At 51.3% G+C, this 13365-nt stretch overlaps 1 protein-coding gene across 16 annotated transcripts in view; it reads right to left on the reverse strand.

Annotated features, from left to right (window-relative positions):
• Window positions 1-2522: 2522 nt before the first annotated feature.
• Window positions 2523-13365, reverse strand: part of LOC108504370 (voltage-dependent N-type calcium channel subunit alpha-1B-like) — a 301566-nt gene continuing 290723 nt past the window's right edge. For all 16 annotated transcript variants that reach the window (XM_017829234.1, XM_017829229.1, XM_017829232.1 and 13 more), the window contains 6 exons: window positions 9323-9431; window positions 6941-7048; window positions 5666-5775; window positions 4515-4642; window positions 3389-3515; window positions 2523-2791 (listed from right to left, as the gene is read on the reverse strand). In XM_017829234.1, coding sequence (XP_017684723.1) covers window positions 2576-2791; window positions 3389-3515; window positions 4515-4642; window positions 5666-5775; window positions 6941-7048; window positions 9323-9431 — 798 coding nt within the window. In that variant the 3' untranslated portion in view covers window positions 2523-2575. The remainder of the gene's footprint in view (window positions 2792-3388; window positions 3516-4514; window positions 4643-5665; window positions 5776-6940; window positions 7049-9322; window positions 9432-13365) is intronic.

Consider the following 13365-nt stretch of genomic DNA (forward strand, 5'->3'; position numbering starts at 1 on the left):
GCAAAGCAATGAATCCCCTTTCCATAAATCCTGGCAATGCCCTCGTTAGGGTAACAGGGCACTCACAGGCTCCCAAAAAACCTCAGGAGGCTGCACTGAGAGTCACTAATTGCTTCTTCGTTACCAAACCCATTGGTTTCACTCCCTAATTTCCCGTGCAACGAGGCATATGGAATCAGACAAGAAGCAGAACAAACAAATAAAATAAACAAAACAAATAAAATAAATAAAACAACCAAATAACACCCCCCCCAGCTACCAGAACGTGCGACGTGCAACAACCGTGGATCGAGGGAACAGCAAAGTGGGAAGAGGGAGCGGCTGCATTGGGCTCCAGATGAGAAGGGGGGGGGGGAAGTAGAGGGTTCAAAGGCAGGTTAATAATTTCTTAGCGTGAATTTAAGAGGATATACAACTTAGTGCAAACTACATACTGCCAGGTAACTCCCAGGCGACCGTGCTTTGCTCCTCTGCAAACAATTCGGACAAGATGAGAGACATTATTGGAAGCAGCCCCACAGTACAGCCATTGTCAGACATCGCGGCAGATGGGCAGCAGACACCATGACGACCAGGGAGGGAGGGGATGGGGGCAGGACAGCAGACGGGGAGGTTGAAAACACGGGGAAGGTATATTTTTTTTAAAAAAAAAGTGGAACGTAAAAGAGACAGAGGGACAGCGGGCGAACAGAAAGGGAGACAGCCAGAAACAGAAAGCGTCGCAAAGGAGAGTTAGAAAGAACTCAAAAGTTTGGGGAGGGGCAGAGCAGCACGTGAGAGGGAGGGGGGAGGGAGGAGACACACACAGAAAGTACGTCAGTTATTCACCCAAAGCCACGACCAGTGTTATTTACACGTGTGCTATTAAATGAGGTTAGACCTGCTCGGGGATTCCCGGCCTGATTCACAACCAGATGAGGCACTTCCACGAGGGGCAGCGACGCCCTGGGGGACACAAAACCACGCACTTCTGCCAGGGACACTCCCTTCTGCAAAACCTGACTGCCACGGAGAGGAGTTTCCCAAGGAAAGGCTCGCGCTGCTGGCCTTGCTGCTGCCAACCGCATCCCCCTGCACGGGAAGATGCCACTGGTGCTGCAGGATAAAGGATAACTTTGCCCTGGGAAGGGGGAAGGCAGGGAGGATGGGTTTGCTTTGGGGTCTGGTGCTTTCATTAAGCATGTTGGGGAGTGCTCCTGATAACGCAGCGAATCCCAGCTCACCCAAAGGCTGCACCTTCTGAAGCCAGCTGGGAAATTCGCTGCTGAGGGGCAGCCTGTGCCAGCCCTTGGCACAAAGATTCCATGTGCTGGAGCTGCTGCCGTGTGTGCAGAGCACAAGGCTTTGAGTTTTAGGGTGCAGCAGCTCTTTCATGCTGCATTCTTCCATATCTCTCCACAGAGAGCAATGGAAACAACCCCCAAACCCAGGCTGCTCCCTCCTGATCAGGAATCAGGCCCTTGGAATGAGGCACAAGATGTTCTGACACACAGGAGGCAGGACAGTGGCTGGAGAGTATTTGGGGCAGTCAGCAATGAACATGTGGAATGGCCAGAAATGGTCTCTGACATCCTACACACACACAAGCTGCTGTAAAAGCCAACTCTCTGATGAGATTTCTTTAGGAAAAGCTACCCAAGAGAAATCCTCAACACCATTTCACTGGCCAAACTCACAGTTTGAGTTGAGTATGAGCTGAGTATGGTGGGAAAAGGGAAAACCAGGAGGATGCTCAGTGTCCCAAAGCAGCATTCCAGGCACAGGCTCCCTGCTGGGAGCACAAAGATTCCATGGGCTGGACCTGGTGCTGTGTGTGCAGAGCACAGGCTTTGAGTTTTAAGGTGCAGCAGCTCTTTCATGTTCTGCTTCCCATGGAGAGCAATGGGAACAGCCCCCAAACCCAGGCTGCTCCCTCCTGATCAGGAATCAGGCCCTTGGAATGAGACATGACGTGAGTGGGGAGATGTTCTGAGATGTTCTGACACACAGGAGGCAGGGCAGTGGCTGGAGAGTACTTGGGACAAACAGTCAGCAATGAACATGTGGAATGGCCAGAAATGGTCTCTGACATCCTACACACTAAGCAGTATCCACAAATTGCTGGAGAAGTAACTGGGATTTCTTTAGGAAAAGCCGCCCAAGGGATCTCCTGGACAGCATTTCACTGGACAAGAACAGTACAGCACATGCTGAGTGTGGTGGGAAGAGGAAAATCCAGGAGGATGCTCAGTGTCCCAGTGCAGTATTCCAGGCACAGGCTCCCTACTGTTCTCTCCTATATTCATCTAAGACAGTCACAGCACATCTCCTGATTTTTTCAAGGCCAAGGCACGTGAGCATGTCCTGCTGGGCTGTCTGATGATGACCCACAGCTGGCAATGGGAAATACATGTCTTTCTCTGGCAAGTGGCATTGCCCCCAGTCAGTGAGGACACCCTTGGGTGGGCAGCCCTCAGCCCCAGCCAGATGGATCCCTCTGGGCTGCTTTTTGCTGCAACCAGGGGTGAGTAAAACCGGGGACAGCGCTGGGACTACACACCAACACCTGCTGGAATAAAGGTCTCCTGTCTCCAGATCAGCAAACATCTCCTAAAACAAACATCCACGAGCAACACAACAAGCAGAGAGAGTGGCCCCTGAGTTCCTGGCCCCCTCCAGCAGTGAGGACTCCCCCGCTCACCTTGGTTTCGGCAGCCAGGCGTGGCATGGAGGCCGCCCGGCCCTGGCTCTCCAGGCCTGGCTGGGGCTCTCCATTGGCAACTGTGGGGCTGATTTCCCTCATTTCTACCACCTGATGGAAACATGACATGTTTTCAGTAGCAAGAACATGAACATCAGCTTTGAAGCCATCACCTGAGCTTTGAAGCCGTCACCTGAGCATGCTTTGCTAGGCTGGATGTCGTCGTGAGGAGATGGTGGGATGGGACAGAGAGTAAATGAAGAGCTGTGGAGAAGGTTACTCTCTGTCTGCTGGGCTTTCTGCAGCAAGGACAGCACTGGGCCGGGCTCTTCCACCAGCCACGAGCCTCAGGTGTGACCTGTGAAACCCCTCACCTGAGCTGGGACACTGATGGCACTGGGGCTGAGATAATGGGAAGGGATAACCTTAGGTAGCCTATTGCAGCAAGACAGAATTCCATGGAAAGGGTGTCCCCATCACAGCTATCAGGCTGTGGAAGCTGTTGGGATTTGGTCTTCCCCCATAAGCAAATTTGGGGTTGTAAGAGCAACACTTGCCTCCCGGGGCAGCTCGACCATTTCATGCGTGTCACCCTCTCTTCACCTGGTTTCCTGAACATTTGCTACGATTTCTAAAGTCCTGCCACAGTTGTGGAATCTCCTGCCCCTCACCATGCCCTGCCCTCCCACCTGCCCCCCACGTGCTCACCCGTTCGATGGGGATCTCCTCGGAGTGGCCTCGCTCAAAAGCCGGGGTCCTGGTTTCATAAAACACGTCCTGGGTGCGCTGGGTCCCCCAGGAGCTGGACTCTTTGATCCCCCCCTCTGGGGCTGGGCTGCCAGAAGGAAAAGAGGGAAGGAAAAACAGTCACTCCTTCACAAAGATGATTTTGCTGAACTCGCAGTGTGGCAAACTTGGAAAACCAGAGCTGCTGGTGAAACTATCGGGTCCCCTGGGTTTTTCCAGGATCACATCCTACAGAGCCTGAAGATCCCACAAGAACAAGGAAATCACAACAGCCATAATCTTTTATTTTTTTTTTCAGTAACTGAGAAAAGCAATTTCTGTCACTTAATTCCCGATGAAGAAGAACAAAGAATTCTGGAGCTCAGGCCAATTCTGTGAGCAGGACAGCTGGACAGTGGTCAAACACCAAAACTAAAGGACATTCACTCAAAGTCCAGTGGCACCCACGGGTTTCACTGCTGAGCCACTGGTGGCTTCCAAAATGCCCCCATCAGGGTTGTTTGGGATGTCTATCCCTAAAAATCCACAGCAGTTGTGTGACCCAGAGGAAAGTCACCTGGAGAGCAGGAAATGGAGAATTCCTTAGGGATCACTGCTCCTAGAACTGCTTGGAAAGCTCTCTGGGGAGGGATTATTTTGCCCAAAGAGACACATTCTGCCGTGGCAAGTCTAAAGAAGCTCTTGCTGTTACCAAGTGCCCTGAGCTCCAGGGATGACCTTGTTCCCAAGGACCCCCTGGACTCCCAGGAACTCCTTGGTGGATTGGGGTTTGTTTGGTTGTTTTGCAACGATCCCAAATTCCCACGAGGAAACTCCCACGCACAACCACCCACAATGGAAAGCTCTGCCATGAAGATTCAAGGGAGACCACTGAGGAAACACAAAGGTCTGGAGACCCCAGTGTCCCACCCCAGGCAGCAGCGGGAAGCAGAGACAGACGGAGGCATTTTGGAAGCCACCAACGGGAATCGTCCCGGCCACGGTTTGACAGGACTGCTGGTCTTGGTGTTCCCACTTCCAGAGCCATGGAACTGGGGTTGATGGACACACCCAGTGAGGGCTTTGTGAGGGGTCAGGGGATACTCACAGAGCACCCCCGTTGTTGAGGGAGGCCGAGCTCTTCTGGCGCAGGAAGGCCTTGGCGTTGTTGAACGCTGTGGGCTGGGTCTGCTCCAGGGTGGCCTTCAAGGGGTGGAACAGGGACACTGGGCCAGGCTGCCAAGCACAAGGGAAGGGTGTCAGAGACACAGCTGGCATGGGCTGAAGGGCTTTTAACAAAAGTCCACTTTGCCACGCTGGGAGATGAGCCCAGCACAAAGCCCAGCCCAGCCCTCTCTCACAGCTGGGAGAGGCTCTGAAGGACCTGCTGCCCTCAGCTTTGTATAAGGCAAGTCATGCTGCAATCCCCCATCCCTCTAAGTGTTCTCCCAGACTGGGATTTCCCTCAGGGATGGGATTTCCCTCAGGTTGTGACACGGGCTCTGCTGCAGCCACCCACGAGCAGGACAGATCTCCGTGCCCTGCTGGAGCTCAGCTGGATGATCACCCTAAAAACAACAGCTATTTGTCCTACTGGAAACCACTGGGGTTTCAATCCCAAGCCATTTGTTTGGAAATATCACAGAATATTCAGAGTTGGAAGGGATCCCCAAGGATAATCGAGTCCAACTCTTAAATAAATGGTCCATGATCTTGGCATGACCAGCACCAAGTTTTAACCAACTGAGCTAAACTCAGGGTGGAAATACTTTCAAGAAATACTTCCAAGAAATTGCAAAAAAACTTAAAATCTATTAGAGCCAAAATGTTTTTGAATAATTCCCATTAGAGCCCAAACGATTTTCAATAATTCCCATTTTCAAAAGCAACTCACAACATTTTACAGCCAAACTACCCTCAGCTTTCACTAATTTTTTGATGCCCACAAAGAAATCTTCTGGTGTTCCCCAGTCCCTGGGCCACTTCTGAAAATAGGATTTAGACTGTCAAACATCAGCTGACATTTTTTGGAAAAAGTCTTTCTGGATCTCCCGGAAAAGGCGACTGTAACAATTTTTTTTAAATGGTTTTTCAGAGAGACTTTCAGGAGGGGGTTTGATTTTTGAGACAGCATTTTCCAACCCTGCCTGGAGAAGAATGCAGAGTTTCTGGATGAAACTTGCTGGTGAGAGCTGCTCAATGCTGGAAAAGGGGCTGCCCAAGAGGGAGGATGGAGTAAAACACCTTTTTGGTGGGTACCTGGCAGAGGCCTCCGGGGGGTTGGACTTGTTCCCTGCTGTTCTTATTCTGCTTGTAGAAGTCAAATATCATCAGTGCTGCGTAGACCTTCCCCACAGTCATTTCATCAGCTGCCAGAGGAGGGTGAGACATTGAAACATGAAAACATTCCAAGGATGAGAAGCGCAGGGTGAGTCAAAAAGCACAAAAAATAACAGCAAACGGGTACAAAAAACAAGGAGAGGGGAGAAGAAACATCAGAATAAGGAGGCAAAACAGACACAGAAAAGTAGGAGAAAGAAAAAAATGATGAGGAAAAGGTTACAACAGACTTCTTCAGCTCTTTGCCTGTTGCTGCCTCTCCCATCTGAGATCAAACACAGAGATCACGCAGCAAAAACCAGGCAGGAAACCTCTGTGGCATTGTAAGCACTGCTGAGAGAACTGCTAAATTCATGCCAGATCCACAGCCAGCTTGTTATCAAGGAAAAAAAGCCTCATTCCTCTTTGTTTGAATTACAGTCAACCTGGGCATAAGGGGCTAAATAAACATTTAAAGAGCATTTCATTTTTCCAGATGTCTTTTTCCGCCCTCAGAGAGCCAGAACCAGCCCTTCCCAACACAGCACTGGAGCACTCACCATGGAGCAGGGAGTTGGGGCAGCAGACACAGGGGGCAGGGAAAGACTTAAGCAGTCACTGCCCACTGACTGGCACCTCCTCACAACCTCATTTCTCTTAATTAACAGTGCCCTTATTGCTCTGCACTGCTCCTCATTAATCAGGAACCCAGAAGCCTTGGCTGGGCAAACTTTCCATTTTCTCAGCACATTCTCCCAGGGCATCATCAACCCAAGGGCCTTTAGTCCCCAAAAGACCTCACTTCTGATTCTCCGAGTTCTCAGCAAACTGCAGTTTTCTTCTCCTGGTTTTCAGGAGCTCAGATGGGAGAAACTGCTCTCCCACCCCGCAAGGCACAGGCTGGAGGCTGACAAAACCATGGAAAAGCCCCGGAAAAGGCCACACTCTTGGCCTTCTTGCCACCGTTTTGGGGTTCTTTTCCCCTGTGTACAGAAAATTTCCTGTAGCATCGTGAAGTCCACGCCTAGACGTGATCTCAGCATCCCTGGTCCCTGTGTGCCCGTGGCATGGCAGCACAGAGGATGCCAAGAAGCTGATTCCACATGACTGTGTGCCCAGATGGGGCTTGGGACAGCTCAGGCAAGGAGGGGGAAACCTTTCCTGGGCTTCTTGAGTGGCTGGGCTGGATCCAGTGCTTGCTGCTGAACCACTTACGTTTGTGAGGAGGCACCAGCAAATCCAGAGTCTTCTGGGACAGGTTGGGCCAAACCAGGGAGATCTCCTTTCTCAGCTCAGCATCACACTGGTGCTGTTTAACTCCACCTGCAGAGAGGGAGGGGAGAGGCACAGGAAGGAGAGTGAAAACCCTTGTCCTGGCAGCACATCCCAGCATTTGCATCCTCATCCTCCCATTCCTTGAGAAGGGGGAGCCAGCAGAGCTGCAGCAGATGTGGAGAAGGGAACTGGTGGCTCCCTCCATGAAAACAGTGTGTGAATCCAGCAGGACCATCATCACCTCAACCTGCTGACCCTCTGCTCTTACCTGGGCCTTAAACTTAAGCTCAGACTTGCTCCACCTGACTGCAGGTGCCTCCTGCTTTAGGGCACTGGGAAGCACCCCCAGGAAGCAGCAGCACCTCCCAGGTGGGATGCAAAGGAGGTGTTGGACGTGAATCATGGAATGATTTGGGTCAGAAAGCACCTTAAAGATCCTCCAGTTCCCTCCAGTGGGCAGGGACACCTTCCACTGAGCAATGCCATGAGGGGTGATAAACCCCCTCTGCCACCAGCTCTTCCCAAAATCTTTGGCAGTGAGACACTGCAGGTTGTTCTGTACCAGCAGCTCCATCTCAAGGTAAAACAGAGCTGAGCTGTTCAAAGGGGCACAGCGAGGCCTTAATGCAGCAGTGGGAAGTGATTAAAGGCTGTGTGAGCCAACAGGGCAGCTCCCAGCTGAATGCTCTGCACAGGAGCCAATTAACTAGTTCATCTGAATGACAGAGATTATTTTTCTAAGAGAAAAGTACTGGGAGGAGGCTCTGGGTACTCTGTTACACGGTGGTTTGAACTCCCACACAGCAGCTCATTAGGGAGGCTTTATTAAGGGCCTGTTAGTCCTACTAAAGACTCAATTAAATGTAGCACATGAAACCCATTCAAACGAGCTCATAACAACACAACAGGTCAAAACCTCGCACCCCACAGCAGAGAGAAAGCAGAGAAAGAATCCAATGCTATCAGCTGAGCTCTCTTCTCTGGTTCCTTCCAGGGTAGAGCCAAAAAAAGAGGGGGGGGGGAAGGGGGAGCCTTTTCCAGTTAAAAAGGCTGTTTGAGTTACCATTGAGTTACCAGGTAACTGGAAGCTGAAAATAACACAAACTCTCAGCATCCTCATCTAGACATTATCCCTGAAATAAGGTGCTGGCCTTTAAAGTCCCAGGAAATCCTAAAGGCATCCTTAGAAACGGGTGTCTGATGCTCAGCATCACTCCCCAGGTTTCACTCCCTTAGGGAGCCCCAGTGACCTCCAGAGTTTGTCTCCTTCCAGCAGTGCCAACCCAAAGCATCCGAGTTTCAGCAACACGTGAGGGGGGTGATTAACACAGGGAGGTTGCAGTGCTGGCCTAAAACTGCTTAGGAAAGCACAAACCCCAACCCTGCCTTGCCCTGTGCTCATGAGAGCGTTGTTACCTCCTGTTAACTTTTAAATTAGGCATAAAAGTGCTGGGGCCAGGCATGCCTTGATTGTGACCCCAGCCAGGCTGATTAAATGCTGTAGTGACCCAGAGAAAAGGCCAGTGTGTTTTATTACATTACAAAGTTTAATTGGGAAGTCAAGTAAACGCCTGATTAAACACTTAAATAATTTTATCTCAAGGCAGAATGTGGTTCAGGGCACTTGGAGTCAGTGCCTGGCTGCCAGCAGAGAGCAACTGGGAAGGAAGGGCTGGTTTTCCCCCATGCTGGAACAGTTAAGGGGTGTGGAAATTCTCATTTCTGTTGAACAGCAATGAGCACACACAAGGATTTGTCTCCTTTGAGAGCTCTCCACTGGGATGGCCAAAGTTCTCCACGTCTCATCTCCAGGGATGGAGCCACTCCAAAGGCAGAGGGATGCTCAGGATCCCTCTTGTCCCTGCCCCAAAGCTCCCTTGCCTTCGGGTGCTGGCAATAGGAAAAGAGGATTTCCACCTGGAGCAGAATTCCTGTGGTTTTGAGAGGACACCAAGCCAGCAGATGAGTTGGGGTTGAGCCACGTGTGCTCTCAGCAAACTGGAATTGTCTTCTCCTGGTTTTCCAGAGCTCAGATGATAAAAATTGCTCTCATCCTGAAAGCACAGGCTGGAGGCTGACAAAGCCATGGAAAAGCTCTGGAAGAGGCTACACAGGGCACTGGGTTTGGTTGGGTTTTTTCCTGTGTACAAGAAATCTGCTGTACCATAATGAAGTCCAAGCCCAGATGTGGCTCCAGCTTCCCTGATCCCTGTGTGACCATGGCACGGCACAGAGGGTGCCAAGGAGCTGAACTGCCCTTGTTGCCTTTGCTGTGCCCTCCAGATGACTGTGCCATCCCCTCAGACATCCCCTTCTCCTCACCTGAGGCCAGTTTGATCTCCAGGGCAGTCCTGATCAGGGCCATCAGCGTGGATGTGAAGTGCACGGTCAGGTCCTCGGGGGAGATGGGCATGTTCATCCTCACCAGGCGCTGGGGAGGGAAACACTCGCCGTGAGGGTGGCTCAGGATTCCTCCCCCCACCCCGCCCTCCCCTCTGCCAGCCCTTCAAACACCCAGACTGAGACATGGGGGAACTTTTTGTGTGCTGAAATGCAGCTCCTGGATCTCGGCTCCTGTCCAGGAGCGGGGCTGAGACACCACAGTGGCTCCAGTGGTTAAACGAGGGGGTTGCCAGCACTGCACCGAAATCCTACAAGGAGTTCTGCCAAAAGCAGCCAGTTGGGATGCTCTGAACCCATTTCCCAGCCTGCTGCCCTGCTCCTGACAGTCTCCAGTGATGCTGCAGCTCCAGACGTGTGGCTGGTACCCAAAGCAGCGATAAACCACAACTCCACCTCCGCCACCCTTTCCTACACCTAAATTTTGGTTTTACCACAGGAGAAACAGCAACAAATGGGAGCTGGCAGCGCTGAAGGAGGGAAGCTGATGGAGGATTTGCATCTGCAGCTCCATCCTGAAGGTGGCTGTGCCCCTTCCAGCTGTGCAGGCGGCCTGGCTGGGGAGTGGGACATGAGGGAGGCACTTCCAGTGACAAGGAGGGCTTTGTCCAGGAGATGTGCAGTCCCTGAGTGGGCCCATGGTGGGACCACCTCAGAAACAAGGCTGCTGAGCCCTGTGATGTGGCTCAAGCACCTGGGGCAGCTTGGGACTGGCTGCTAGAAGGTGAAGGTGTCCACATCCTTCCCACTGGAGACCCCTGAGTTCTGGCTCTTCCCTCCTTGCCCTGTGGGCATCCTTGTCTCCTCCTTCCCTTCCAGTCAATGAGCTACACAGCCCCATCCAGACCTTCCCCATGGATTAACACGAGCAGAACTGTGATTGCCACCATGTTCTTTCAATCCAAACGTGGAACAGTCCCTCAGGATCAGCATCTTCCAAGATTTTCAGACCTGGCAGCTACTCCTTCCCCCATCATCATCCAGGGCAAATTCATCATTCTGGTAAGCAAGGAATTGCTTTGGAAAGCTGGGGCTCCCCTGAACCCCTCTGGCAGCAGAGCATGGACGTGCTGACAGGAGGGAGGACTCCCCAAGCCTTGCTGATAACCTGAGCCACACATTTAAAGGATGGGTTTCTTCCCCTTCGGCAACCTGATGATTTATCAGCTCCTCAGCTCTCACCAGCTCTTTGGAAACGTCCTTGTCCAGAGCCATGTCAGCCAAACCTGGAGCCATATCAGCCAAACCTCAGTGTTTCCACTCTCCAAGGGAATGTGGAGCCTGAGGAGGGCACTGGGGGTTGAGCTGCCTGAGCTGTAACCCCCAGGGGCAGCTTGGCCAGGGCCCCTTGCTGGGAGGGAACTTCATCCCCATCTGAGAGCTCCTTAAGCTGGTTTTTTTTTTGATCTCTGTCTCTGCACAGAAACCCTGTCTGTGTTTCCCAGCAGCCCCAAGTGCTGTCAGAGAGCTGTCAGTGGGCTGCAGACCCTGCCTTGGCTCTGGGCACAGGGCTGGCAGTGTTTTCCAGAGCTGCAGCTGCTGGTGCAGCCCTGCTCACCCTCCTGGCTGGCACAGGGAGAACGTGTGGCAGGAGCACCTCTGCTCATGGGCACATTTTTGAGGAAGGGAAACAGGTTGTGGGTGAGAGCAGGGACCTGCTGGAGCCTCAGGTGAGGTGAGAGGTAGAGTGGTCCCTGTGAGCCCTGATTCTTGCTCCTGTGCTTCACTCAACCCAAACCAAGCCTTGCTCACCCTTTCCATCCCTGGTTTAGCCTCCCTGCTTGGAGCAACTTCCCAGAGGTCTGACCTGAGCTGCCTCAGAATCACAGCCTGCTCTGGCTTGGAAGGGACCTTTAAGGTCATTTTATTCTCATGTCTGAGACAAACCTTAAAGATCATCTTCTTCCACCCCCCTGCCACAGGCAGGGACACCTGCCACTAGCCCAGGTTGCTCCAAGCCCTGTCCAACCTGGCCTTGGACACTTCCATTATTTATCTTTTCACACATGTTGTGCTCTCATTCCGTGCTGGAGAGACAAGAGACCGGTGTAACAACCTCTCCCATCTCCTAAACTCTGAGACAAACCACTGGAATCTCCAAGATCTTCCTTCCAGCGTGCCCAAGGTCATTTTCCATGTCTGTCCAGCCTCAGAGACAGGGAAATCAAAGCCCAGACTTCCCTCCCTTTATAATTCATGGACAGCATCAAATGCTGGCAACACCACAGGTTTGGGTTTCTGTTCACTTGTGTCAACGAGACAGGATTTCAATTGAGATTTTTGCCCTCAGCACACAAAAAGTTGCAAAAAATCCATCAATGAGAGTCCAGAGTTACCACTTGGAGAGTCCCACTGAGTCCCACTTCAGTGGGAGAGAGTTAAGGGATGGAGAGAGACAGAGAGAGAGAGAAGATGCATGGAAGTGAAGAACAAGCAGATGAGAAATAATTCCGCACAGGAGAGCTCTATCCTCACAAAAACTAGCCCCAAAAACTGGCACTGGTCTCCCCAGCTGATTTTCCAGCCTGAATTCCCACAGGACACGGAGGCAGAACACAGGGCACATCACACCCCTGCTGTACAAAGGCTTTTCCTCCTAAACTTTAACCAGGAGCATTTAGGGAAAGGTTTTCCAGGGGGATTTTTTTTACACACTGAGCCAAACCCACGGAGAAATTCCAGGCAGAGGTGCCGTGAACAGGCAGCTGGGAGAGGCTCTTCCCAAAAAGCACCTCCTTTCCCTCCTCTCCCTGCCATTCCCTCCACACACTTCCTGGGCTCCAGCAGCATTTTTTCCATCCCAACCATTCAAACTGGTCCACTCAGAGACCTTCAGGTCGCTGTGATTTCCAACCTGACAAGCCAGAACTGAGCAGAAGAAGTGGGTTTGTGCTGCTCCTCAGGCATCTCCCAGGCAGGGATGGGATGTCTCCCTCTCTCCATCAGGGTGGAAAACTGGGATACATCTCCCCATCCTTCCCTGACAACCAGTCGAGGAGAACTTGCTCAAGGCCAGCTGCAAGTTGCACCTCCCAGGGCAGAGCATCCACCCATTTTTTACCCCCAAAAAAAGCCCATAAAATGAGCTAAAAGTGCCTAAAACCTGCTGCAGCCAAGCCCTACAGGCCTCAGCCACAAAACCCTTCCCAAAATCAGGGAAATCCGCTTCCTTGGAAGCCTCTGAGTCGAGAAAACAACGTTGCTTAAATAAATATATGGCATTTCTGGGAGATGAAGCAGTTGGGAGAAAGGAGTTGATTCATCTTGGATTCAAAACAGCTTTGCCACCAGGATGGGTGGGAGGGGAGGGAGGAGGTTGGTGAGACCTGAGCCCAAACCCAAACCCCCTCGGGCACCCAGGGGGTGCCAAGGAATCAGCCAGACACTGGCACAGCCCCCCCTGAGGAGGGACTGGATCCCTGAACATCCCTGACCATTCCCTGGGGTGTTTTCCTAATTCCAGAAACGCAGCTGAAAGGCTGAAACAAGATGATATCTTCATTTTTTCCTCTATTATTACGAAACAACCCCATACATAAAAATATCTCCTTGTGCAGAGCAGGAAATTCCAATCCTTTCCAAACCACTTGCTAATTTCACCTGTATTTTAATTCCCTACAGGACCCATAAAGGAACTGGAATCCAACTGAAAAGTGGGGAAATTTCTCAAATGTTTTGCTTGACCCAAAATTTTCTCTTTGGAAAATTCATCAAGAACTTTTGATTTTCATCCTTAACCAGCAGAGAAAAAAATCCCAGTGTTGCTCATTCAGTAGGGACAACAAAAGGGTTAAAAAAACCCTGAACCAGATGTTTAGACTGTACTCAGGTTTTTTTTTAAAAATTAATTTCTCCCTCAGTTTTTGCTATTTTTTTCTGTTTGAAGCTGTGCTTCCAGGCTGTGTCTCATGTTTTGGAATGGGATACAAAAATGTAATTTAAAAAGAAAAATAAAAAAAAAAAAA

This window comes from Lepidothrix coronata, unplaced genomic scaffold (genome assembly GCF_001604755.1).
Source record: "Lepidothrix coronata isolate B3197 unplaced genomic scaffold, Lepidothrix_coronata-1.0 Scaffold160, whole genome shotgun sequence".
In the NCBI taxonomy this organism is placed as follows: Eukaryota; Metazoa; Chordata; class Aves; order Passeriformes; family Pipridae; genus Lepidothrix; species Lepidothrix coronata.